The 25,248-nt window shown below is 46.6% G+C and overlaps 2 protein-coding genes across 2 annotated transcripts; one reads left to right on the top strand and one right to left on the bottom strand.

Annotated features, from left to right (window-relative positions):
- Positions 1-7,257: 7,257 nt before the first annotated feature.
- On the bottom strand, positions 7,258-24,010 carry HEPACAM (hepatic and glial cell adhesion molecule). The gene is made up of 7 exons (XM_010384619.2): positions 23,882-24,010; positions 12,704-13,045; positions 11,705-11,986; positions 11,318-11,411; positions 10,753-10,826; positions 10,396-10,466; positions 7,258-9,452 (listed from the first exon to the last, which is right to left on the bottom strand). The coding sequence occupies exons 1-7, from the start codon at positions 23,964-23,966 to the stop codon at positions 9,150-9,152; spliced, it is 1,251 nt and encodes a 416-aa protein (XP_010382921.1). The 5' UTR covers positions 23,967-24,010; the 3' UTR covers positions 7,258-9,149.
- Positions 7,773-8,707, top strand: HEPN1 (hepatocellular carcinoma, down-regulated 1). Its single transcript, XM_030918636.1, is given in 2 exon segments — positions 7,773-7,841; positions 7,844-8,707. Coding segments are annotated over 2 exon segments (267 nt in total). The 3' UTR covers positions 8,042-8,707.
- Positions 24,011-25,248: the final 1,238 nt, after the last annotated feature.

Genomic DNA, 25,248 nt, shown 5'->3' with positions numbered 1-25,248 from the left:
GGGCTGTTGTAGTTTCCCATTGACCTTAATCACAGGGCATGGTAATACTAAGAGATGCCCTAATGGATCTCCTGTATTCTACGCATACTCTTCCTTACCTCCATTGTGGAGTAGTAGACATATTTCATCTTGAAAGTCGGGGTCAATCTCCCCAATCAAAACTGTAACTCCCTTCTCCTTCTCACCCTGTTGGCTTAAAGGTAGGAGGAGCCCAAAGTGTCCAGGTGGCAATCTTAACTTCCAGTTTAATGAAATCATTGTTGTGTCTCCTGGTGGTGGCGTTCCTCCTTCTGGAACTAAGACCTCTAGGCCAGCAGAACATAATGTCATGGGAACAGGAAGTAAAATTTTGCTAGTGGGTCATTAGGGGTAACGGTGAGTGGTGCCACTTCTGCTTCCATGCCTGATTCCTGGACCCATTAATCCTGGCTATGGGAGAAACAGTACCATATATTGGACACTGATTCAGAGCATACACAGCTTTCTGGAGAACTTTGCCCCAGTTCTGCAGAGTATTGTCACCTAGTTGGCGTTGTAATTGTGACTTCAAAAGGCCATTCCATTGTTCTAGCAATCCAGCTGCTTCAGGATGATGGGGGACATGGTAAGATTAGTGATTTCCATGAGGATGAGCCCACTGCTGCACTTCTTTAGATGTAAAGTGAGTGCCTTGGTCAGAGGCAATGCTATGTGGAATACCATGATGGTGGATAAGGCATTCCATGAGTCCATGGATGGTAGTCTTGGCAGAGGCATTGCATGCAGGATAGGTGAACCCATATACAGAATAAGTGTCTATTCCAGTGAGGACAAACTGCTGCCTGTTCCATGATGGGAAAGGTCCAACATCATCAACCTTCCACCAGGTAGCTGCCTGATCACCCCGAGGAATGGTGCCATATCAAGATCTCAGTGTTGGTCTCTGCTGCTGGAAAATTGGGCACTCAGCAGTGGTTGTAGCCAGGTCAGCCTTGGTGAGTGGAAGTCCATGTTACTGAGCCCATGCGTAATCTCCATCCCTGCCACCATGGCTACTTTGTTCATGGGCCCATTGGGTGATGATGGGTGGCTGGGGAAAGAGGGTGAGTGGTGTCCACAGAATGGGTCATCCTATCCACTTGATTATTAAAATCTAACTCTGCTGAGTTCACCCGTTGGTGAGCATTCAAATGGGATACAAATATCTTCACAGTTTTTGACCTCTCTGAGAGGTCCATCCACATACCTCTTCCCCAAAATTCTTCGTCACCGATTTCCCAATCATGCTTCTTCCAAGTCCCTAACCATACAACCAAACCATTGGCCACAGCCCATGAATCAACATATATTTGCACATCTGGCCATTTCTCCTTTCATGCAAAGTGCACAACCAGGTGCACTCCTCGAAGTTCTGCCCACTAGGAAGATTTCCCTTAACTGCTATCCTTCAGGGATGTCCTGGAAAGGGGCTTTAGTGCTGCAGGTGTCCACTTTCGGGTGGTGCCTGCGTATTATGCAGAACCATCTGTGAACCAGGCCCTAGTCTTCTCTTCCTCTGTCAACTGATGATAGGGAACTCCACATGAGGCCTTCAGAGCAGGCTGGGGAAGAGGAGGCAGGGTAGCAGGAGAGGAGACCATGGGCATTTGAGCCACTTCATGTAACTTACTTGTGCCTTCAGGACCTGCTCGAGCTTGATCAAGTATGTACCACTTCCATTTGATTTTGGAATACTGCTGTGCATGACCCACTTTATGGCTAGATGGGTTAGAAAGCACCCAGTTCATGACAGGCAGTTCAGGTCACATGGCAACTTAATGACCCATAGTCAAATGTTCAGTTTCCACCAAAACCCAGTAACAGGCCAAGACTCAAAAGAAGAGTCATCTGCAGAAGATGGCAGGGTCTTGCTTCAAAATCCTAGAGGCCCCTGCTGTGATTCACCAATGGGGGCCTGTCAAAGGTTCCAGACAACATTTTTATTTGCCACTGACATCTCAAGCACCACTGGATCTGCTGGGTCATATGGCCCAAGTGGCAGAGCAGCTTGCATAGCCTGGATGTGTTGTTCTGGACCCCACTCCAAACTGGTAGCCTTTGGGTTACTTGTTAAATGGGCCAAGGTAACACACCCAAATGAGGAATGTGCTGCCTCCAAAATCCAAATAGGCCCACTAGGCATTGTGCCTCTTCTTGGTTGTAGGAGGGGCCAAATTCAGCAATTTATCCTTCACCTTAGAGGGAATATCTCGACAGGTGCCACACCATGGGGCCTCTAGAAATTTTACTGAGGTAGATGGTCCCTGTATTTTAGTCAGATTTATTTCCCATCCTCTGGCCTGCAAACGTTTCACCAATAAGTCCAGTGTGTTTGCTACTTTTCACTCACTGGATCCAGTCAGTATAATGTCATGAATGTAATGGACCAGTGTGATATCTTGTGGAAGGGAAGATCAATAAAGGTCTCTTTGAACAAGATTATGACACAAAGCCAGAGAGTTGATATACCCCTGAGGTAGGACAGTAAAGGTGTATTGCTGGCCTTGCCAACTTAAGACAAAATGCTTCTGGTGGGCCTTATGGACAGGAATGGAGAAAAAGGCATTTGCCAAGTCAATGGCTGCATACCAGGTACCAGGAGATGTGTTAATTTGCTCAAGCAATGAAACCACATCTGGTAAAGCAGCTACAGTTGGAGTCACCACTTGGTCAAGCTTATGATAATCCACTGTCATTCTCCAAGATCCATCTGTCTTCTGCACAGCCAAATAGGAGAGTTGAATGGGAATGCAATGGGAGTCACCACCCTGCATCTTTCAAGTCCTTGATGGTGGCACTAATCTCCACAATTCATTCAGCAATGCAATATTGTTTTTGATTTACTATTTTTCTAGGTAGAGGCAGCTCTAATGGCTTCCAACTGGCCTTTCCCACCATAATAACCCTCACCCTAACAGTCAGGAAGCCAATGTGGGGGTTCTGCCAATGTGTCTGTGCCAATTATTGATTCTGGCACTGGGGAAATGACCACAGGATGAGTTTGGGAACCCACTGGACCCACTGTAAGTCAAACCTGAGCTAAAACTCCATTAATTACCTGAACTCCACAAACCTCTACTTTAACTGGAGGATGACGATGGCGTTTTGGGTCCCCTGGATTCAGTGTCAGCTCAGAGCCAGTATCCAGTAGTCCCCAAAATGTCTGATCATCTTTCTTTCCCCATTGCACAGTTACCCTGGTAAAAGGCCGGAGTTCTCCTTGGGGAAGGATGGGAGAAAGATCCACTGCATAAATTGTTGGTAGTATAGTGGGGTCCTCTGCTCCCCTTCATTTAAGGGGTTCTGGGTCTATAAACTGGCTCCAGTCTGGATATTGACTGAGGGGCCACGATTCTGTTTTCATATTTAAAATTAGTCTTTTGTCCACTTGACCTGGAATTTTTCTGCTTATATAAATTAAGTAGGAATGCAGTAGGATTCCTATCAATTTCACTTCTAAAAACACGGTGATTAAATTAGCCAATGCCAGAGCTCTGCATAAGTCAAATGATTCTGATTGCTGCTTTGCCTTTGCTGTCCATTATGGTAGCTATGCCCACCATTATTTCAATCTCTTTGTTAAATTTATCTGATAGGATTCTGAATTCCTCTCTGTGTTCTCTTGAAATTTCTTGAGTTTCCTCAAAAAAGCCATTTTGAATTATCTGTCTGAAAGGTCACACGTCTGTCTCTCTCTGGGATTAGTCCTTGGTGACTTATTTAGTTCATTTGATGAGGTCATATTTCCTGAATGGTCTTGATGCTTGCGGATGTTCATTGGTGTCTGGGTTTGTTTGCACCCTTCCTTCCTGGGAAGGCTTTCCAGGTATTCAAAGGAACTTGGGTGTTGTGATTTAGTTTTTGGTGACTGCAGCTGTATCTGCATTAGGGGGCACCCCAAGTCCAGTAACACTGTGGCTCCTGTAGACTTGAAGAGATACCACCCTATGGTCTTAGATAAGATCTAGAAGAATTCTCTGGATTATCAGACATAGACTCTTATTCTCTTCCTTTTCTTTCTCCAAAACAGAGTCACTCTCTTTCTCCTCTCTCTCTCTCTCTCTCTCTCTCTCTCTCTCTCTGCCCCCCTTCTCTCTCTCTCTTTGTGTGTGCTGAGCTGTCTGGAGCTAGAAGAAGGGTGACACATGTACCCCTGTGGCCACCACAACTGAGACTGTGCTGGGTCAGACCCGAAGCCAGCACAGCACCAGGTGTCACCAAAGACCTGTGGTAACCACTGTCTGGCTACCAGCTATGTTCGCTCAAGGCCCTAAGGCTCTAGAGTCAGCAGGTGGCAACGCCAGCCAGGTTTGTATCCATTACTTCAGAGTGCCAAGTTTCCAACAGTCGTGGGCAGGTCCAGGGATGCCATCTGGGAGCCAGGGCCTGGGGTGAGAAACTTTAGGAATCTATCTGGTGCTCTATTCTACTGCAGCTGAGCTGGTACCCAAGCCCAAGGAAATGTCTTTCTCATTCTTCCCTCTCCTTTCCTCAAGCAGTGTTGTCTCTCCCCTTGGCCACCACTGCCCCAGGCCCACGGTGAATACTGCCTGGCTACTGCTGATGTTCATTCAAGGATCAAGGGCTCTTGAGTCAGCTTATGAATGCTGCCAAGCACAGGACTCTCCTTTCAAGGCAGTGGACTCCACTATGGCCACTAGCACAGGTCCAGAAATGCCATCTAAGAGCCAAACCCTGGAATTGGGGACCCCAATAGCCCACTTGGTTCTCTACTCCACTGAGGCCACACTGGTACCTAAGCTGCAAGACAAAGTCCCCTTTATCCTTCCTTCTACTTTTCTCAAGCAGAAAGAACCCCTTCCCATAGTCACTGCAGCTGGAAAGGTGTTTGGTGACATCTGAAGTCAACATGTCTCTTAGTCTCACCCAAGGCCAATGGCAAGTATTTCCTGCAAATTATTGAGGGTCCCTGGCCTCTAGAGTGAGCAGGTGATGAATGCTGCCAGGACTGGGTCATTCCCTTCAAAGCAATGGGTTTCCTTCCAGCTCAGAGTGTCTAGAAATGTTGTCTGGGAGCTAGGGCCTGAAATGGGGGACTCAGGACTCTGTCTTATGTCCTATCCTACTGTGGCTGAGCTGATATCCAAGTTGCAATACACAGTCCTGTTTACTCTTCCTGCTCCTCTCCTCAAGCCACAGAAAGGAGTCTTTCAAAGCTGCAAGCTGTGATGCCTAGTGTTGGCAGAGGGATGATGCAAGCACTCCCTTGGCTGCACCAGCTGGTGTCTCACTAGATCATATGCCCCCCCAAGTCCACTGGCTTCAAGCCCAGCACAACATCAGGAGTTCCCCCTAGAATTGCAGTCCTTGTGACCTAGACAGACTTTTAAAAGTTTCTTTAGGACCCCAGAGCACTTCAACCTATGGTCGTGAATCTTTTTGGAACTCAGGTTCCAACCATTGGGATGTATAATTCCTCTCTGGCAAGGGCTGGTCTAAATGCTCCCTCCGTGGGTGCTGGCTGAGTTCTGCCTGGTGTTGTATCTTGCTGTGACAGAGCAGCACTGGGTTCCAAAGCAAAGCCCCACAATGACTGCACTATTCCTCCCGCAAGTGCAGAGACTCTCTCTCTGTTCCATGCGGCAGCTGCTGGGTGATGAGGGAGGGGTGGTGTCAGCAATTCAAGACTGCCTTTCTTACCTTTATCACCTCTTTCAGTGATACGAAGTTAAAACCAGGTACTGTGATCACTCGTTGGCTTTTTGGTTGTTATGAGGGTGCTTTTTTTGTGCGGATAGTTGTTCAGTCTGGTGTTTTGCAGGGAAGACAATCAGTGGAGGCTTCTATTCAGCCATCTTGCTTCACCTCCCTTGGTAATCTCACATTTAATGAGTGCTAAGTACTTTGAGCTCACTGTGCTTTTAAGTTTTGTTTTACTTCTGGCTGCTTAAAAATTTCCCCCATCTCTGGCTGGGTGTTGTGACTCATGCCTGTAATCCCAGCACTTTGGAAGGCTGAGGTGGGCGGATCATGAGGTCAGGAGTTTGAGATCAGCCGGGCCGACATAGTGAAATCCTGTTTCTACCAAAAATACAAAAATTAGCCGGACATGGTGGCACGTGCCTGTAGTCCCAGCTACTTGGCAGGCTGAGGCAGGAGAATCACTTGAACCGGAAGGCAGAGGTTGTAGTGAGCCTAGGCTGCGCCATTGCACTCCAGCCTAGGTGACAAGAGTGAGACTCCATCTGAAAAAAAAAAAAAAAAAAAATTCCCCCATCTCTTGAAGCCAGCAATGCAAAACAAACATCATTTAAGCAGGACCCAGTTGTTTTGAAATAGGAAGACCTCTCAAACATCTAGTCTCAAGTATTTAGCAGAGAAGTTCCACATATCACTTTTTACCTATTGCAATCTGGCTTTAACCCCCACTACATGTCTGAAACTACTTATGCCAAGTCACTCAATGTTTTAATTGTTGCCAAATTTAACATGCACTTTTAATTTATTTTCATATGTAAGCCCCCTGCCCATGCAGTCCCGAATGCTCCCTTTTTCTTGAAACTCTTTTGTTCTTTTGATTGTGTGATATAGCTATCTCCTATATATTATCCTATCTTACTGGCTGTGCCTTTTTAGCCTTCTTGGGGAGGTCCTTTTAATCTTTCTACACATACTGATGTCCTCAGAAATCTATCTGCAGCTTTCTTCACCTTCTACTTTGTATACTTCCCTGAAATAATTTCATCAACTGCTAGAATCAGTACGCTGAATTCCCCCCATCATGTCTTGCACTTCCAAGCTTTTATACATGCTTCTCCCTCTGCTTGGAGTGTGTCCTCTCATACTTTTGAAAACCAGATTAGCAAGTCTTTCTAAGAAAGACTCAACTCAGGTCTGTTCTTCTCCAAGATGCCTTTGCTGACATCTAATCTACATGCTCCCAGAGCACCTTGTATCTACCTCTGCCATTGCATTTTACACACTATATTGTAATCATCTGTTTACTGATTTGTCTTCCTGACATAGTTATGCTGTATCAGCAGTGTCTAGCACAGGGCCTAGTCCATAGTAGATAAACAAATGTCTGTTGAATAAATAAAAGAACACCTGAATAAGCAAATGAATGAATGGGTAAGTGATTCTGGAATGGACAATTTGGGGTTTGGAAAGAGGGTAAAGGATGTGAAAGAAAAGCAGAAGAAAAAACGGGAAATGACTGGTATATTGAAGCAGCTTGTTTTGTTACCCTTGTTTACGTGGAATAAAGTTGTCATTTCATTTCATCAAAAGTTTATTGAGCATCCAGTATGTGCTAGGCACTCTGCTGGATGCTAGTAATACAAAGATGAAGATGAAAACAACACAAAAACAAATAAACAAACCCCAATTCCTTACTAACCCCTCCCCACCCCCAATTTAAGGCAGATTTGGCTTAAGCCTGGGAAGCTGGCCCCTCAGGGATTCAGCACCAGGTATGGCATGCTCTCATCTCACCCTAACCTTCACCTGTGCATCTCAAGGCTGACCAGCAGGTACTCCTTCTCCAAGTCCTGCTGCCTCTTCCACCTTCCTGAGAAACTTTCCCCTACATTCGTTATCTCATTATGGATGAGGCACCTGGGAAGTTTAGGGGCGCTGTGAAGGCACACCTGCTCAAATGAGCCTGGGGAAGTGCCGAGGGACAGGGAGCTGAGACAGGCATGCTGTTGGGGTAAGGGCAGAGGGGGCAAACTAGAAATGTCAGTGCCTTTGGGGCTGAGACAAAACTTGACCTGGTGTGTAAGTGATGGGTAATGGGCCTTGGAATAGCTCCATGGGATGATGGAGAATCAGAGCTGGAGTTTAGGAGGTTGGGAATGGGCCAGGGATGCAAGGACCCTTGGAGGCATTAAGGAGGAGGGGATGGAATACACAGAGGGCCTCCTTTTCTTTCAGATTTGTAATTGCCCTCTCTCCTGACACAGTAGATTACTGCCACTCCTATGAACTGTTCAATAGGTGGTGGCATGGGCATGTCCTGGCTACACAGCAGCCCAGTCTCTTTATTTTGATGTTAGTGTGATTAGGGAGTCTGCCCTTGTTCTGTGCCCTGGGACCCAAGCATGTGGGAGCAGGGCAGATGGCTGGCAGGAGGCCAGGGGTTGGATCATGTTCCTCTGAAATGCTGGGAAGCAATAAGCCTCCTCCCCCGCCCCCCCCCCACCATTTTTCTGGAGATTAGGACTTATTCTCACAGCTGGAGGAAGCTCAGCAACTTTCCTGAGGACAATGATTGTTTGAAAGGCTTGTTTTGTAAGGAAGCCAGGACGAATGTATGAGTTAGATGAGCTAAAACAGTTCCTCACTTGGTCTAGTTTTCTGGGCCAGGGGAGTAAGTGGAATTCACTTCTCTATACGAATAAGCCCATCCATCTCTTCTGTTCATGAACAGAGACAGAAAGAATGCTTGGCATGACATGCCTCTGAGGGAGGCTCTGGGAGGAGGCCAAGCTGGCAGGTTCGGGTTCTTTGCCTTTGCTAGGGCCTAGGTCAGAGGGAAAAGAAATGTACTTGCACCCTTCCCTCACCACCTCCTAGGTCCCCAGGTACCAGGTGCCCAGGGAAGAAGGCCTTCACAATGATCCCCCAGCTCAGAACAGCCCCTGCACACCCAGTAACCGGCATCTGGCTTCTCCTTAGCTTCGTGCAGCTGTGGATTTTGGGAAAGTGGCCTCTAACCTGCGCTTGCCAAAAAACAAAGTGCCCCAGCGCTCAGGCATTTGTTCAGTGGGAAGGGTGGCAGGTGGGAAACAACACAGCTCCCTGGGAAGAGCACAGGATAGTCATGGGCGGGTTAGGTTACTGATGTTAGTTTCCATAAAACCCTTTTGGGTGTTGGGCCAGAAATTTAATAATCTATGTGGTCCTAAGAGGGCACAACCTATACCAAGTGAGAACACAGCCTGTAAACCGGAAGGAAGTGTTCACCGGTTTCACCACCTCAACACTGCCGCCTCCGCGCACCCGCCTCCGTCTGCGCATGCTCATACACGTCCACACCCGAGACACCAGCGCCCCCTCCGGGACCTCCCCTAGCCCCTAGCGCTCCGCGCCCCGGCTTCCCAGCCCCAGCCCTCCCCCGGGCCTCTGGCCGCAGACCACAGGCGCCTCTCAGGGGGTCCCGAGGCGGCTCAGGCGCTGATCTCCACCGGGCCGGCCTCGTCTTGCTCGCGGATTATGTGCACGCCCGCAGTCCGCAGTGTGCGCGAGGCGCTGCGCGAGCGGCCGGGCGAGCTCGGGGCCCGGGGCGGCGACGTGTGCGTCCGGCCGGTGGCTGGGGAGCGCGCTGGGGAGCGCGGGTAGCGGCGGGCGGAGCGGATGGGCAGCCCTGGCGAGCGGCCGGGCACTGCGGGCGACACGGAGTAGCCGGGCGGGCCGGGCTCCGTCGCGCTTCGAGGCTCCGGGGACGGGTTCTCCTCGGGCTCCGGGGAGTCCTGCAAGGACACGCGCCGCAGGGGTCAGGGGACAGTCAGCCCAGCCTGGGAGCGCGCCTGGTGTTAGAGCTTGCTCGAATTCTGAGGGGAGGGACCCAGTTTCCCTCTGCACGCCCACCTCCTGGAAGGCTGCAGGCAGGTCTGGTTTTCCTGGCGATATGCCACACTGAGCATGGGGCCTCCTAGCACGTAATAGGTGTTCAGTAAATGTTGAAATGCGATGATTTGAATGCTTTTCCCCTTTACTCTCCTCTTTCTACCCATCGTGGAGAGCCGGGGACAGAGTTAGTTGTGGAGTACTGGGGAAAACACCAGAACTGGTGTCCAAAGACCTAGGTTTGACACCTAGATCTGCCACTCATTGACTTGTTTAATCCTGAGCAAGTCATTTAATCTCACAGCCTTGTTTTTTCTAATCTCTAAAATGTGCATGACACAAATATTTCACAGGGTTATTCTGAGTACTGTAAAGCAGGGGTCCCCACCCCCAGGCCGAAGACTGGTACTCGTCTCTGGCCTGTTAGGAACAGAACGACAGAGCAGGAGGTGAGCGGTAGGCCAGAAAGCAAAGCTTCATATGTATTCACAGCCACTCCCCATGGCTTGTATTATCAGCCTGAGCTCCTCCTCCTCTCTGATTAGTGGCTGCATTCAATTCTCATAGGAGCACAAACGCTATTGTGAAATGCGCATGCGAGGGATCTAGGTTGCACGCTCCTTATGAGAATCCAATGCCTGATGATCTGAGGTGGAACAGTTTCATCCTGAAACCACCCCCACCACCATCCATGGAAAAATTTTCTTCCATGAAGCCAGTCCCTGGTGCCAAAAAGGTTGGGGACTGCTGCTATAAAGGGATAGGAATATAGTATGGCTCCCTAGAACCAGGCATATGGGAGGGGCTCACTGCATGTTTCTGGGTACCCAGCCCAGAGCTGCTCACCTTGTCCTTCAGGATATAGAGTGCCATGGGGTTTTTCCGTTCCTGATCACCACTTCGAGGGAGGGTGTCTGCTGCACAGGGGAGAGAAGTGGGTGGCTGGACCAGGTACAAACTCTCCCCACCAGCCGGCACCTACTCTCTGTGCTTCCCAAATGGCCCGCCACAACCTCCACAAACATATCTGAATATCCTGGCTCCTACCTTGGCCAAACCTCTCCCTCCTCTGCAGTCTTCGTGCAGTTGGTGGGGAAAGGGTCCCTGCAGAGCTGTTTTCCTTGTCGCCCAGTTCTGCCTTTTCCCAGCAGCCCACTGATCTGAGTGTTGATGGGATGGGTGGCTGGGTGGCTGGGAGCTCACCTTCCGGTTTCATGCGGTCATCATTCTGATCCATGTACTCCAGGGAGTTTTGCTTCTCCAGCTTCTTCTGTTTCCTGTGAATCAATCCAGCCCCACCATGAGCCGGACTGTTGAACGTGAGCAGAAGATCTAGCGGGGACACAGGGAGGGATCTGATGGCCATAAAAGAGGCCTTGTGACAGGAAGATGGGCTGGGTACAGTTCATGAGCTTTGGAATGAATCACATCTAGCTTTGCACCTTGAGTCTGTCACTAGCGTTGTGACTGTGGGCAAGTCATTTAACCAATCCTAGTCTCAGGGTCATTATCTGTTAAACTGCAGATAATCATACTTAAAAGGTAGCAGGCTAATCACAGCCACAGTGCCTGGCCCCAGAAAAGGTGGTTGGCAAGCAAAAAAACTATTGTTAGTGGTGCTGTGGTTGTGGGGGCTTGGGAGCACAAGATGCTGTTGCATACACAATGGAAGAATGGACCTCTTGGGAAGAGATGCAGAGCCCTGGGATGAAAGGCATAGGTTTGGGATGGATTGAAGGACTCAGGTGCTCAGGAGAGTTACCCAGACCTTTTGGAAGGTTTCCAGCAGGCACAGACTGTCACCAAGGTCACAAGGAGGAAGATGCCTCCTGTAGACAAGATGATGTAAAGGGAACTTCTTCCTAGGGGGAGAGAGAAGCAGAGAGTCAGGAGGGACTTCAAAGGGGCAAGGTGTGGTAAGCAGAACTTCTGCCATGGAAGCAAGAGAGGGGGAGCCCCAGGCTGCATGCCTTGCTGATGCTGGTGGTGGAGCTTGCACAGAACCCACTGCCTACCTGTTGGTGTCCTCCATGGATAGTTGGCCTATCGCTGTCCCCCTCCCCCCAGTGACATTCTCTGGGATGTCCTCAGTCCCTCATGGTCACCTGCCTCTTGGGGCTTTGAGTCCTAAAGGAAAGCCTGCAGGGAAACTCACTGTATACGGTGATCTTGACAGGCAGGCTGCGGCCCTGGCTGATGGGGTTCTCTACCACGCAGCTGTACAGATCGTCGTCCTCCATAAGCACGCGGGTGATGGTGAGTACCTTTTGGTCCGGGGACAGCAGTATTCTCGAGTCATTGAGGAGGGGCTTGCCATCCTTCAGCCAGGTGTAGCTGGGCTTGGTGCCATTCTCGTGTGAGCAGTTCAAGGTGAAGGCCTCGCTGAGTTCCAGCACAGTGGTTGAAGCCACCAATACCTGTGGCCTCGAAATGGGCACTGAGCCACAGGAATGGGGGAGCCTGTGAGTCATTGGCTAAGAAGTGTCTCCCTTCCCCTTTTTAGCTCCTTGCCTTCCAACACACCTTTAACACTACCTTCCAACTCAATCTGTGGGCTGAGAAGACTTCAGACATCCTAAGTCCAGTCCTTTCCCATCACTTATTCATTTGTTTCACTGATTATTTATGGAGCACCAACTAGGCATAGTGGGTACAATGCTGAACAATGCAGACATGGTGTTGCCCTCATTCCCTCTTTCCAAATGCCTTCCCATGAACCCTGGGCTTTAATGTCTTAAACTGACCCAGCCAGGAAGATATTTTAGTTGGGCTAAGCCTGGGTCCTACTGTTTAGGTTCAAATCTTGGCTCTATCACTTCTAGCTGTGTGACTTTGGGCAAGTTATTCCACCTTTCAGTGGCTCACTTTCCTCATCTGCAAAATGGGGATGATGATATTAACTATCCCCAGATTATTATAAGCATTAAGTGAGTCAACATATGCAAAGCACTTAGAATAGTTTCTGGCACATGACAATCACTCTACATGTTAGCTGTGCTGTGCCTGTCTGCCAACTTCTAACGTCCACTTGCCTCATTCTCAGCTCCCAAGTGCCTTTTGGGTTGGTTTTCCCTTGGTCTAGCTGGTGCGCTGGGCAGACCCTTCCCCAGTCCCACCTGCCAGTCTTGCCTCTTTCCCTGCCAGAGCACTTTACCATCTACAGTAAGGTTGATGGTCTTTTCCCCAGTGAAGGTGTCGTCAGTGATGGAGATCTCAACCTCATAGGTGCCCTCATCAGTCAGCTGCAGGTCGCTGAGAAGCAGGGAGCCATTTTCAAAGAGCCGGATACGATCTCGATAGTCAGGCCGCAGGGTGCCGATGACCTCCGTGCCAATGGACTGCACCACGGTCACTGGCTTGTCCCGCTTCAGCTGCCACTTCACTACAGGCCTGTCGCTGCTGGTACTGCTATACTGCACAGAAAGCAGAGCCGACTTCCCCACGGTGCCGTGGATCAGGCGCACAGGGCTGGTGATGTTCACCCCCTCCAGGGGGTCTGTGAACAGAGGCCCATGAGGAAGAGGGAAGCATCAGACCCTGGGCTCCTTAGCCCACTCCCAACTTTAAGTCCTCTGATCTCCCAAAGCCTCACCTCTCTGGCTCTTTACTCCCTGCCACTCCTGGCTTCTTAAGCCTGGGTGCTATCTCCTCCCCCATAGTAGCTCTGTGCACTTCTGCCCCTTTGTTCTCTCTCACAGCCATCTCATGGCCTTCAGTCCTTCTTCTACCTGGCCCTTTGCCTCTCTGGCACTTAGTCCATTGCCTTTCTCTTGTGGAAGAGTCTAGCACACCCACACCCTATGCGCTCCATTCATAAAAATATTGGACATCTCCTATCTGCCAGACACTTTTCTTTGTCTTTAGGATATATCAATGAGCAAAGCCGACAAAAATCCCTACCCCCATGAAGCTTATAAGTCATTAGACCTCTGGGTGAATTTGTCAGATCTTCTCGATTGGGGATTGGGAGGATGAGGAGATGGAGAAAGCACGGAACACAGATTCATAAAGAAAGGAGTGGGTCATGAGACAGTGGAGTAAAGGGAAAGCTTAGGGGCCTGAAGACAACTTGACCACTTTCTAGTTATACCAAGAGCCTCCCCCGTCTTTTTTGCAGATGTATGTAGCGTCTTACTAGGCCCACTCAGTGCAGAACAGTCCTACAACTAGGAAGGTGGTTTTGGGAATTCACCCAAACTCCAGCCCAATCTGTACCCCTAGAAGAGGGATTTGGGATGGGCAGAACAAAGAGCTTAGAATCAGAAAAGCTTTTTCAGGCTGGGCTCTACCTACCTCTTACTGGCTATGTGGATTTGGGTACATAATCATTTTAAGCCTCATTCTTCTCATTTGTAAAATAAGGATAATAATAACAAGGCTGGGCACGGTGGCTCACGCCTGTAATCATAGCACTTTGGGAGGCCAAGACAGGAAGCTCACCTGAGGTCAGGAGTTTGAGACCAGCCTGGCCAACATGGAAAAACCCCGTCTCTACTAAAAATACCAAAAAATTAACTGGGCGTTGTGGCACGCGTCTGTAATCCCAGCTACTCGGGAGGCTGAGACACGAAAATCGCTTGAACCCGGGAGGCAGAGGTTGCGGTGAGCTGAGATAGTGCTGCTGCATTCAAGCCTGGGTGACAGAGGAGGACTCCATCTCAAAAAAACAAAAAACACAAAACAAAAAACAAAAAACAAACAAAAAAACCCAACAGCAACTGCCTTATCAAGTTCACAAGATTGGAAAGTACAATATGCATATTTGTCATTGTCATATAGCAGATAGCACACAAAATTGAGCAGAGTTTTGGGCCCTATTATTGATACATGACTTAGGAGGGTCCCATCTCCTTGGAGCTCAGATTTCCTATAGATAAAAGGAGTAGTAGGCTGGATGGTCTCATTGGTTTGTTCCAGCCCTGTAATTCTGGGATTTTACCACTTATCCAATGGATGCCCTATCCAGAGGGCATTTCAGAGACCTCTTAGGAGCTTTGGGACCTGAAAAGATACTGCTATTTGATGTCACCTGGCCTTGTAGAGCAATCCTACCACCCGAAGGAGGGTCTTCTGGAGAGGACGCCAGTTGGGAGCTGAGCTGAGTTTAGCTGAATAGGCACATACATGCCAGATTCTCAGTCCCTCTGCACCCGCTGCCGCTTCCTTTGGCGGTCATTCCCTCTGAAGCTCCCTCTTGCTTTCTCACCCTTATTTCTCACTCTGCTGCTGCTGCCATTCAGTGCTGAGGAAACTGAGCTGTACCTTTTCATTCCTTATTTCTCTCCTTGTGCTTAGAGGGCCAGACCAAACCAAGAGGCAGTTAAGCTAAAAGGTTGGTGGTGAAGATCAAAGCAAATTTTATTTACTAAACATATTAGATCAATTTTTGGAAAAAGTGTTTTGCTAAGTAGTAAGCTCCTCATCTTTGGAAATGGCCAAGGAAAGCCCAACTGGCTATTTTTACACTTTGCTGGGCCTCAGCTTCCTCCTCTGTACACTGAAGTAGCAAGACCAGAATATCTCTAGGGACCTTCTTAGCTCTGACTTTTTTTTTTTGTTTTTTGAGACAAGGTCTCACTCTGTCACCCAGACTGGAGTGCAGTGGCACGACCTTGGCTCACTGCAACCTCTGCCTCCTAGGATCCAGTGAACCTCCCACCTCAGCCTTCCAAGTAGCTGGGACCACAGGCATGTGCCACTATGCCTGGCTAGTTTTGTGTGTGTGTGTGTGTGTTGTAGAAATGGGATTTCACCATGTTGCCCAGGTGGCTGGTCTTGAACTCCTGAGCTCAAGCAATCCACCTATGTTGGCCTCCCAAAGTGCTGGGATTACAGGCGTGGGCCACCACACCTGGCCCTAGCTCTGATATTCTACGATCCGCTACCTGCCAGGAATGTTAGAATGATAAAACCTTAAAAGTGGAAGAAACAGGCTGGACATGGTGGCACACGCCTGTAATCCTAGCTACTCGGGAGGCTGAGGCAGGAAAATCACTTGAACCTAGGAAGTGGAGGTTGCAGTGAGCTAAGATTGCACCACTGCACTCCAGGCTGGGCGACAGAGCCAGACTCCATCTCAAAAAATAAATAAATAAATAAATAAATAAATAAAGCAGAAGAGACAGTTCTACTGATTAAAGCTGAATGTGTGAATATCATATGCTTGCTGTTGAATGAAAATCTTAATTTGGGGCAAGCAAAATGAACACCATAAACTATTTTCAGACTTCTAAAAATTAATGATACTTTCTTCCCACAAAATCTTAAATAAAAACAGACAAATGAAATATGGTTCCATCTCACCTGCTTTGGTAGAAGAGGGGGTGGGGATGCGTCCTGTCCCCCTCAATAACCCAAGAAGCAACTAGGAATCCCTACTGGCTCTATGCATCAGATTAAAGTCCATTTGACCACATGATCCGTAAGGTTTCTTCCAATTCTTAATTTTTGTGATTAAGAAATTAGGTTCAAGGCATGGCTTGATTTAGAAAAGCAAACTTTCAAATTTCTCTGAGTAGGCAAATAGGCTTTGGTATGTATAACAAGAGGTGGTCCTGAAAAAAGTCATGAGCTTTATTAAAGGCCACTGGGGTGATGATCAAATAGCTAGGGAACATCTACCTCCTTTCTCAGGACCCAATGTGCAGTAGTACGCTATGTACGTGAGGGTTACATATGCAAAGGCATCCTGGAGTTTAGTAAATTGGTGTGTGAAAGGAAAATAAATCTTGGGGCTCCAAAATCACTAAGTTAAAGAGAAAAGTCAAGCTGGGAACTGTTATAGCAAACCTGCCTCCCATTCTATTCAAAGTCACCCCTCTGCTCACTGAGATAAATGCATATCTGATTGCCTCCTTTGGAAAGACTAATCAAAAAAAGAAACTCAAAATAATGCAACCATTTGTCTCTTACCTGCCTATGACCTGGAAGCCCTCTCCCCACTTAAGAGTTGTCCCACCTTTCTGGACCGAACCAACGTTCGTCTTACATATGTTGATTGATGTCTAATGTCTTCCTAAAATGCATGAAACCAAACTGTGCTCTGACCACCTTGGGCACATGTCATCAGGACTCCCTGAGGCTGTGTCACAGGTGTACGTCCTCAACTTTGGCAAATAAACTTTGTAAATTAACTGAGACCTGTCTCAGATATTCGGGGTTCACAGGTATAATGACCCCAAGCACCAAACTTTGAGGATTCTCATTTCCTTTTTCTAGAGTCTGGACAGCGACAACCTCAAAAACAAGTGTAAGGGATTTCCCCTTTCGCTTCTATCTTCTGTCTTCTCCTGGAGCTTTCCTGGCTTCCATGCTCTCCTGTCCCATCCAAAATCCTAGGAACCTTTTCGCTATGTATTTCTCCCTGAAGCCTTTCTGCCAATTTAAAGTTGATTTATTCTGGATAAAAATATTGGAGGAGTTATGGCCTATAGATTGCCTGAGGCCTTACCCTCCTTTAGATAAGTCCCCTCATCATGCCTGTGAACATGGGCATGTCCGTGGGTCAAAAGGATGTATCACATGTGTTCATAAGTGAATGAAGGAGTCTTTCTTGAAAGCTGACAGAGCAGTTTGCTGAGCAAACACTGTTTCCCAAAATCTGTAGCCAGAATCATGCTCTGTATTAAGTTCAGGGTTCCACAACTTTCAAGGGACACAGAGAACTGGGACAGGAGCCAAAGCATGACACAGAAATGAGGAAATAGCTCACAACTAAGGTCCAGAGTGGAAATAAAAGGACTAGGACTGCTCAACCTTGAGAATCGATTAACTTAATCATTGTCTCCAAGGCATCATAATGTAGAAAGTTTCTGTTCCCACCAGAGGCTGAAGAAAAGGAAATGAGAGCTCAGCAAGTTGTACCTTATCAACCTCAACAATGCAGTACTGGAGTAGGTCAGTGGGCACTCCTCAAGTAGGATTTTGAGCTGCTGTGATACCGGGGAATGTCACACTTTAGGGTATAAGAATGCACCTGCAGATGGCCTTGGCTTTTCTTAATAGGGTAGTCCCTTAGAGAAATCACCATCCACTCATTTTTATGTGTTCCCTTTCCTGAGCCAAAGTTTCCTTTCGCCAGTATTTGTCTTAAATTTACCTTTTAAAAGTGCCAATGTGGGTAGTGCCAAATATGTGTTCTAGGACTTGGTCTATACACACCTTATCCATATTCCTAACACCAAAGGCTGCTGCCATGTCCCTTTTCATCTGAAAAGTTTTTGGTTTAGTTTGGGTCTGTCTCCACAAAGAAGTCTCTTCATCCTTTTGGCCGTCATAGATACCCTTCCTTGGGCTTTCTCCAACTGTATTATTTCCTTTTATGGTGTGGTAGCCAGAACTGCATCTAATAATCCAAGGGCAGAACACCTCGGTTTCCTAAAAGGAAAACATATTGTTTCTGCTTTTGGTTTTTAATATTATTACTAACTAATGAGGATCTGAGAAAACTACCCCCTTCCTCTGCTGTTACTGTATAGGTGCCTCACTTATTGTGTGGATGTTGGGGCTGCTGTGTTGTATTCTTATGTTGTTATCCTGTTGAGGCCTACAAGTCATTTGAAGTGCCAATTATTCAGGGGTGTGAGAGAAAACCAGGAAACAGAAGCTGTGAAGAAGGCTTTTGGGATCCAGGAAGAAAGGAGCTGGTAGCTTTTTATCTACAATCTAAGGAGTGTAGATGTTCAGGAATGTGTACCTAGTTAATAGGTATCAAGATGGCACACAGAGATTTACCATGTTTGTGGACTGGAACAGTCATTCTTGTTAAGCTGTCAATTCTCCTAAACTGATTTATAGTTTAATACAATGCCAATCAAAATCCTAGGAGGTGCCGGCCGGGCGCGGTGGCTCAAGCCTGTAATCCCAGCACTTTGGGAGGCCGAGGCGGGCGGATCACGAGGTCAGGAGATCGAGACTATCCTGGCTAACACGGTGAAACCCCGTCTCTACTAAAAAAAAAAAATACAAAAAACTAGCCGGGCGAGGTGGCGGGCGCCTGTAGTCCCAGCTACTCGGGAGGCTGAGGCAGGAGAATGGCGTAAACCCGGGAGGCGGAGTTTGCAGTGAGCTGAGATCTGGCCACTGCACTCCAGCCTGGGTGACAGAGTGAGACTCCTTCTCAAAATCCTAGGAGGTTTACTTTGTGATCTTGACACAAAGATAGACAAACAGATCAATAGAAAGTCTGAAAACAGACTTAAATATTATTGCTCAAATGATGACAAAGGTGATACTGCAGTGCAGGGAGAAAAGTTCTTTTCACAAAATAGTGCTGGGCCATGTAGGATAAAAATGAATTGACCCTTACCTCACACCTTACACAAACATTACCTTTGGATGGATTGCAGATCTAAATATGAAAGGTAAAACAACAACGTTTGAAAAAGAAAACAGACTATGCCGTTGACTTGAGGGCAGACACAGATCTCTTATAAAGGACACAAAAGTGGTAACCATCAGAGAAGGAAATGATACATTAGACTCAATAAAATTAAGAGCTTCTATTCATCAAAAGATACTATTGTGAAAATGAAAGGCAAACCATAAAGTGGGAGGAGATATTTGCAACACATATATCCTATGAAAGGCTCATAAGCAAAATATATAATTTAAACTCCCACAAGTTCACAATTTTAAAGAAATTCAAACAACACAATAGGAAAATTGGCACATTAATTTTAATAGAAATACAATTTAAATTTTTTTTTTTTTTCTTCCAGCAACAAGGTGTCACCCTGTTTCCCAGGCTGGACTGCAGTGGCGTGACCATACCTCACTGCAGCCTCAAACTCCTGGGCTCAAGAGATTCTCTTGTCTCAACCTCCCAAGTAACTGGGACTACAGGAACACACCACCACATTCAGCTATAGGGAAGAGGTCTTACTACATTGCCCAGGCTGGTCTTGAACTCCTGGCCTCAAGCAATCTTTATGCCTTGGCCTCTTAAAGTGCTGAGATTACAGATGTGAGCTATCATACCAACCTTAAACCAGAATTTGATACTAGTTCATACCCACTAGGATGGCCAAAAGGAGAAAAAGAAAATACAATTATTGGGAAGATATGGATCATCTGAAACTCTCATACATGTTGATAGGAGCGTAAACTGATACATTCATTTTTGAAAACCGTTTGGCCATATCTATGAAAGCTAAACACACAAATACCCTATAATTAAGCAATTCTACTCCAAGGTGTATCCCGGAAAGAAATGCCCATATCTGCTCTCCAAAAGACATGTACCATTATAGGATGTATAATAGTAACAACTCTATTCATAAAGCCCCAATGGGGCTACGTTGGTTGGGTTGGTTTGGAAACAACCAAAGTGTCTATCAAAGTTGAATAGAGAAATAAATTGTGGCATATTCATACAATGGAATACTATACAGCAGTAAGACGAAACAAACTAATCATGCAAAATTAATTTCCATTAGAAGTTAGGATACCACTATAATCCCAGAGGGAAGACAGTAGTAACTGAGATAGTATGAGGGTGATTCTGAGGTGCCAAAATGTTGTTTCTTGATCTGGGGGTTGATTACATGGGTTTGTTAACTTTTTAAAGGCTCACCAAACTGTATCTTTATGCTAAATGTACTCTCTTGTATATAATTTTTAATAAACAATTTTAAAAATGACAGCACCTGCAATGTGGGGGTGAACTTGGGGCTAAAGAGCATGGAACCCAGATAAGAGACTTGTTTCTATTGGGTGCCTAGAGGATGGAATCTCTTGTATTCCAGACAATAAAACCATGGAAATCAGATTACCTAGATTTATGGCATGCTGTGCCTATGTCTGTCAGTTAATGTCCTGGTCTCTAGAAAATTCTTATTTGAACGTTTCATAAATTGGAATTTAAGAATTGGGAAATAAAAATGATGAATTTAGAAAAGCTTCATTTGTCCATGTCAGGGCCAGAGTGTTAAAGACTGTGTGCTCTGTGACGCCTCAGGGCTAGCTTGGTAGTGTCTGCCATAGTACAAGATTAAGGTAAATCTTGGGGAGCCAGGGCCACATGGTCCAGTCTCCCCTTTAGTGCCAATCTTAAAAACTACATTTCCCAGCCAGCTTCCCTTGCTGTGAAGTATGGCCATTTGACTGAGTCGTAGCAAAGAGAACTAGTGCAAGTGATACATATCACTTACAGACTTTGTTTAGCAAAGTCTTCCTTGTATGTCTCTCCATTAAAAAAATAAAATAAAATTCTCTACCTGGAAGAAAAGAAGATAAACCTCATGGTGATCTTTGGAAGCACATGTCAAAGTTGATTGGCTTGGTCCCTGAAAAACTTCATGGAGTAGAGTCCTTCCTCTTCCCAGGCCTAGTCTGAAACTACAATGGACTATCACATAGTTAATGCCGGGAACTTAAATTTTGGAATTTATTGTTCCCAGAAGCAGACATTTTCCTAAATAATATATTAGGGATGGGAAGGATTCCTTCTAGAATCTCAGCTCTTATTACTCTTTAGTCCACAGCAGTACAATGGCCTCTCCCAGCACTTACCTCTTATCTATCATAGGTCATTAACTAATATCCTATTAGCATAACTTACATTATAATTTTTTTTTTTTTTTTTTTTTTTTTTTTTTTATGAGAAAGGTTCTCGCTCTGTCGCCCAGGCTGAAGTGCAGTGACATGATCATGGCTCACTGTGGCCTTGACCTCCCTGGTTCAAGCAATCCTCCCACCTCAGCCTCCTGAGTAGCTGGAATTACAAGCGTGCACCACTAGGTCTGGCTAATTTTTACATTTTTATAGAGATGGGGTTTCGCTATGGTGCCCAGGCTGGTCTCGAACTCCTGGGCTCAAGCCATCCACCTGCCTAGGTCTCCCAAAGTTCTGAGATTACAAGCATGAGCTACCACTCCTGGCCACATTTAGAATGTTTTGGTGTATTTACTAAGTTACATTTTTCCACATACAATATCCTTGATCACCTTTTGTTTTGTCCCAGTCTTACTGACTGACGTGATCTTTCTGTAATTTTTTTCCTTACCATTTGATGACCAGAAAGAGTTTAGGGTCATCTCTGCTTTGTATATTTGTATCATTCCTATTCTCAACCCACTATCTCCATACCTTCAGCTCTCGTTATTTCTTCAGCTCATTGTCATTTCACCAAAGCCAACAGTAACTTAATTGCCTTATCCAATGGGCTCTTTCAGGTCTTTGTCACATTGGATCTCTTTGACACATTCGATGGTGTTGATTTACTCCTGAAAACTCTCAACTTGCTTGATTTTCTGGACAGTACCACAGGCTTCTAGTCCTTCTGTCTCTCTGACTGTTCCCTCTTTGTCTCCTTAATAGGCATTTCTTCCTCTGCCTTCCTCTCCAAATCTTGAGGTTACATGATGTTTCATTTTCATCCCATTTTTCCCCTCCTAAGTAATATTATCTATTTTTATTGTTTTAACTCTCACCTATGGGCTGACAGCTGCCAAATACCTCTCTCCAACCCTGACCTCTCTGCCACTCAACTCCAGGCTATATAACATCTTCACACAGAAGCCTCGTAGGTATTTCAATCTAGACATGTATGATACTCATTTTTTTGTTTAGGTTTCACACAGCAATCCTCCCTCCCTAAATCCTCATACTTCTTACAGGTCACTAGCTCCTGACTTTACCTCTAAAACATTTTCTCAGCGTGCCTCATTCCCTCTATCTTTATTATAATTTCAGTCCATGTTATTTCTCTTATTTCTCTCCTGATCTATTGCAATAGCTTTTTGACCTGTGTTCCCCTCAAATTCATATGTTGAAGTCCTAACCCCCAAGTACTTCAGAATGTGATCTTATTTGTCAATGGGGTTACTGCAGATCTAATAAGAAGGGATCATAATGGAGTAGGGTGGACCTAATCTAGTATGTGTCCTTATAAAAAGGGGAAATGTGGACACAGACATGCAAACACGGAGAATGCCATACCAAGACTGGAGTGATGCTGCCACAAGTCAAGGAATTACCAGAAGCTAGGAGAGAACCCTAAGGCAGACCCCTCCCTAGAAGCTTCAGAGAGAGCATGGCCCTGCTGGCACCTCGATCTCCCACTTCTGGCTTCCAGGACTTTGAGATAATGCATTTCTGTTGTTTAAGCCACTCGGTTTGTGGTATTTTGTTACAGGAACCCTAGAAAATGAATGCAAACTTCCTTTCTTATTTTATTTGCCTCCAGTTTCCCCTGCAATGGCCCCCTGCAGACTGAGTAAGCTATCTGAAAGGTATGTGTAACCCTGACAGTCCCCAAATTAAAAACCACTCACTCCCCCACCTCTCAACCCCCAGATGATGAGTCTGGTTTACAAAGTTCTTGCCTAACTCAATTCATGCTTTTCTCTCCAGCAGTGATGAACTGCCGGGCTCCGACTAAACACTTGATGTTATTTCAAGCTGTTGACCTTTGCTCATTTCCCAACCCTAACACCCACTTATACTCCTACCTTTTTTCTCCATCTTTTAAAATTCAGTGCACACATTCCTTCTACCAGAAAACCTCCCCCTGATATTCCCACACCCTGTGTCCTACCCTACCAACCCCCCCTCCACCAGCACCACCTTCCCGGATGGGGTAGGTGACCTTTCTCTGATTGCTATGCATTCTCTGCATAATTGACTTATGATAGTTCCTGCAGTTTAGTAAAAAGATCTCGGCATCTGTTTGCCCCACTAAGTTGTGAATTCCTCGGCACTCTGTAACTGTGTGTGTGTGTGTGTGTGTGTGTGCATGCATATGTGTATGTACTCATAAATAGGTATACTTAAATAAGACCACTTCTCGAAGGATTGGTAGGGGGCGGTAGAGGAGGTAAGCAGCTATGGAGTGGAGTGAATTATGGATAGGTGGGTATGGCTATCCCACACTAGGAGGCTCATTATCTCCAAAGATTCTTTCATCTGCCTTACTCTTTCACACTCAGGGAGGCCAGAGTCGGGGACTGGGGAGGTACAAAGAGAAGATTTCCCCTACCCCCGCCCCTCAAGCCCCACCACAATCCCTTGGAAAGAATGCCGGACTGGCCCACGCCAACAAGTCATCCCATACGAAATGGCCCAGTGCCCGCCATCTAATGTACTGAATGCCGTGGGAGCTCCAAAGTCATGCAGCCTTTTGGGGGAAGGGGGCAGGGGCCGCGCGGGAGGCACACGGAATAAAGAAATATGTTCAACACTAATGCCTGAATTCCCTGAGATGCTTCCCACGGCAGCTGAGCTCTCCCCCACTCCCGCCCCAAAGGCATTCAGGCCCTCCACTCTCTCCTCCCTCTGCTGCAAAAGCCCCGGGTCCTTTCTTCAGACCCTTTCTTACCCTCTGGCCTCCTACCTGTCTGGATCAGAAGAAGGTAGACAAAAGGAGCGAGGTGCAGGGCCCTGGAGGCTCTGGACAGGGCTCCCCTTTCTCTCTTCATTTTGGATGGCGTTCTCCAGCTCTAGTGGAGACAATTAGCATGATTTCTCCACTCTGGGCACGTCCCCTTTGTACCACTCGGAGTTTCTCTGCCCGAACACAACCCTGCCAACTTCCCTCTGAATACACAGAGCTCTGTGTATTGCTGGACTTGTTCTTTCCTCTCCCTCAGACCTGGCATTTTCTAGTTTCCTAGCCCTACATCCCCAGTTTGGAAGCGGGTATCTGCTTAGGAGATAATCTCCAACTCCGGTTCCACCATGGGGGGCACCGGCAGCCCAGCAGTTGGTTGCTTGTTGGTGCTGAGTCCCACTACCTGGGGAGATGAGGATCTGGGCTCAGAGCACTGAGCTGGGACACACACTTAACTGGACTTTGTGTCCCAACCTACCCTGTCTCCACCTCACAGTCCTTCTCCCTGAGGAGGAGGGTACATGCCAGGACAGACCTCCAATAAGCTCTGAAAGGGAGGGAGAAGAGCTTTTAAAAAGCTGGGAAGTGAAAGACTCCAGAGAATTGCTGAAGAAATGGAAAACCCCTGTTCCATCCCAAAGGAAGAAGACTGGAAAACAGCTTGAATTCTATTATTTTTACACTTGTCTTTCTCTGGCTTGGAATTTTCTCTTCTATCATAGAACCACATAGATGCTGGAGACCTCTTTCTAGAAGCCACTCTGTTCATTCCCCTGCTTTCAGCCAATTTTCTAGAACATGTCAGAGCAAAATGAAGGTAATGTCCTAATAGCCAGCATCCTAGGGTTCTGTTATCAGCTTAACAGCCTAGCTGTGAGCTCCTGTCTGGAGGTTGTGAAGAGGAGAAACACCCTAGCTCTACTCTGACCCCCATTCACGTGTTCACACCTTTTCATGATGGCGGCCAAAGGAATGGATGCCTAGTAACTGTGATCTTGGGATGGGCTTGCAACCTCTTTGAGCCTCCAATTTCTCATCTATAAAATGGGGAAATAATAGCTTTCTTGAGGGGAATTGTTGGGAGGATTGATGAAGATTTGGTACAGAAGAGTACCTAGCAAATCTTTTGTTACAGAGATGACATTTTAAACTTTTTACAAATCGCCTTTTCTTGTTTCTTTTTTCATTCATGCTGGGATCTTTATATTTTTGGGAGACCAAACTTCACAACTTCCTTCTTGATCATCCCTAAACCCTGGTCTTGGTTTTGTAAATGCAGCAATTATCTCTCTAAATATTCTTTTTACATACTGGAGAAAGCCTGAGTAGGTCAACTTTCCAGAACTGAAGCATTATTACATAGCCCTTCT

This window comes from Rhinopithecus roxellana, chromosome 15, assembly GCF_007565055.1.
Source record: "Rhinopithecus roxellana isolate Shanxi Qingling chromosome 15, ASM756505v1, whole genome shotgun sequence".
NCBI classification, from domain to species: domain Eukaryota; kingdom Metazoa; phylum Chordata; class Mammalia; order Primates; family Cercopithecidae; genus Rhinopithecus; species Rhinopithecus roxellana.
Note: the sequence above shows the minus strand (reverse complement) of the source record. Positions and strands in the feature narration are given on the sequence as shown.

Bases quoted from the DNA above. Each gene is read 5' to 3' on its own strand.
- HEPACAM (XM_010384619.2), bottom strand. From the start codon at position 23,966: ATGAAGAGAGAAAGGGGAGCCCTGTCCAGAGCCTCCAGGGCCCTGCAC. The intron at 10,827-11,317 runs GTCTGGGTAACT...ATTGATTCACAG, and splicing joins TGCTGGAAACCTTCCAAAAG to GAAACAGAAGAAGCTGGAGA. The intron at 9,453-10,395 runs GTGAGCAGCTCT...GTGTCCTTGCAG, and splicing joins TCTATATCCTGAAGGACAAG to GACTCCCCGGAGCCCGAGGA.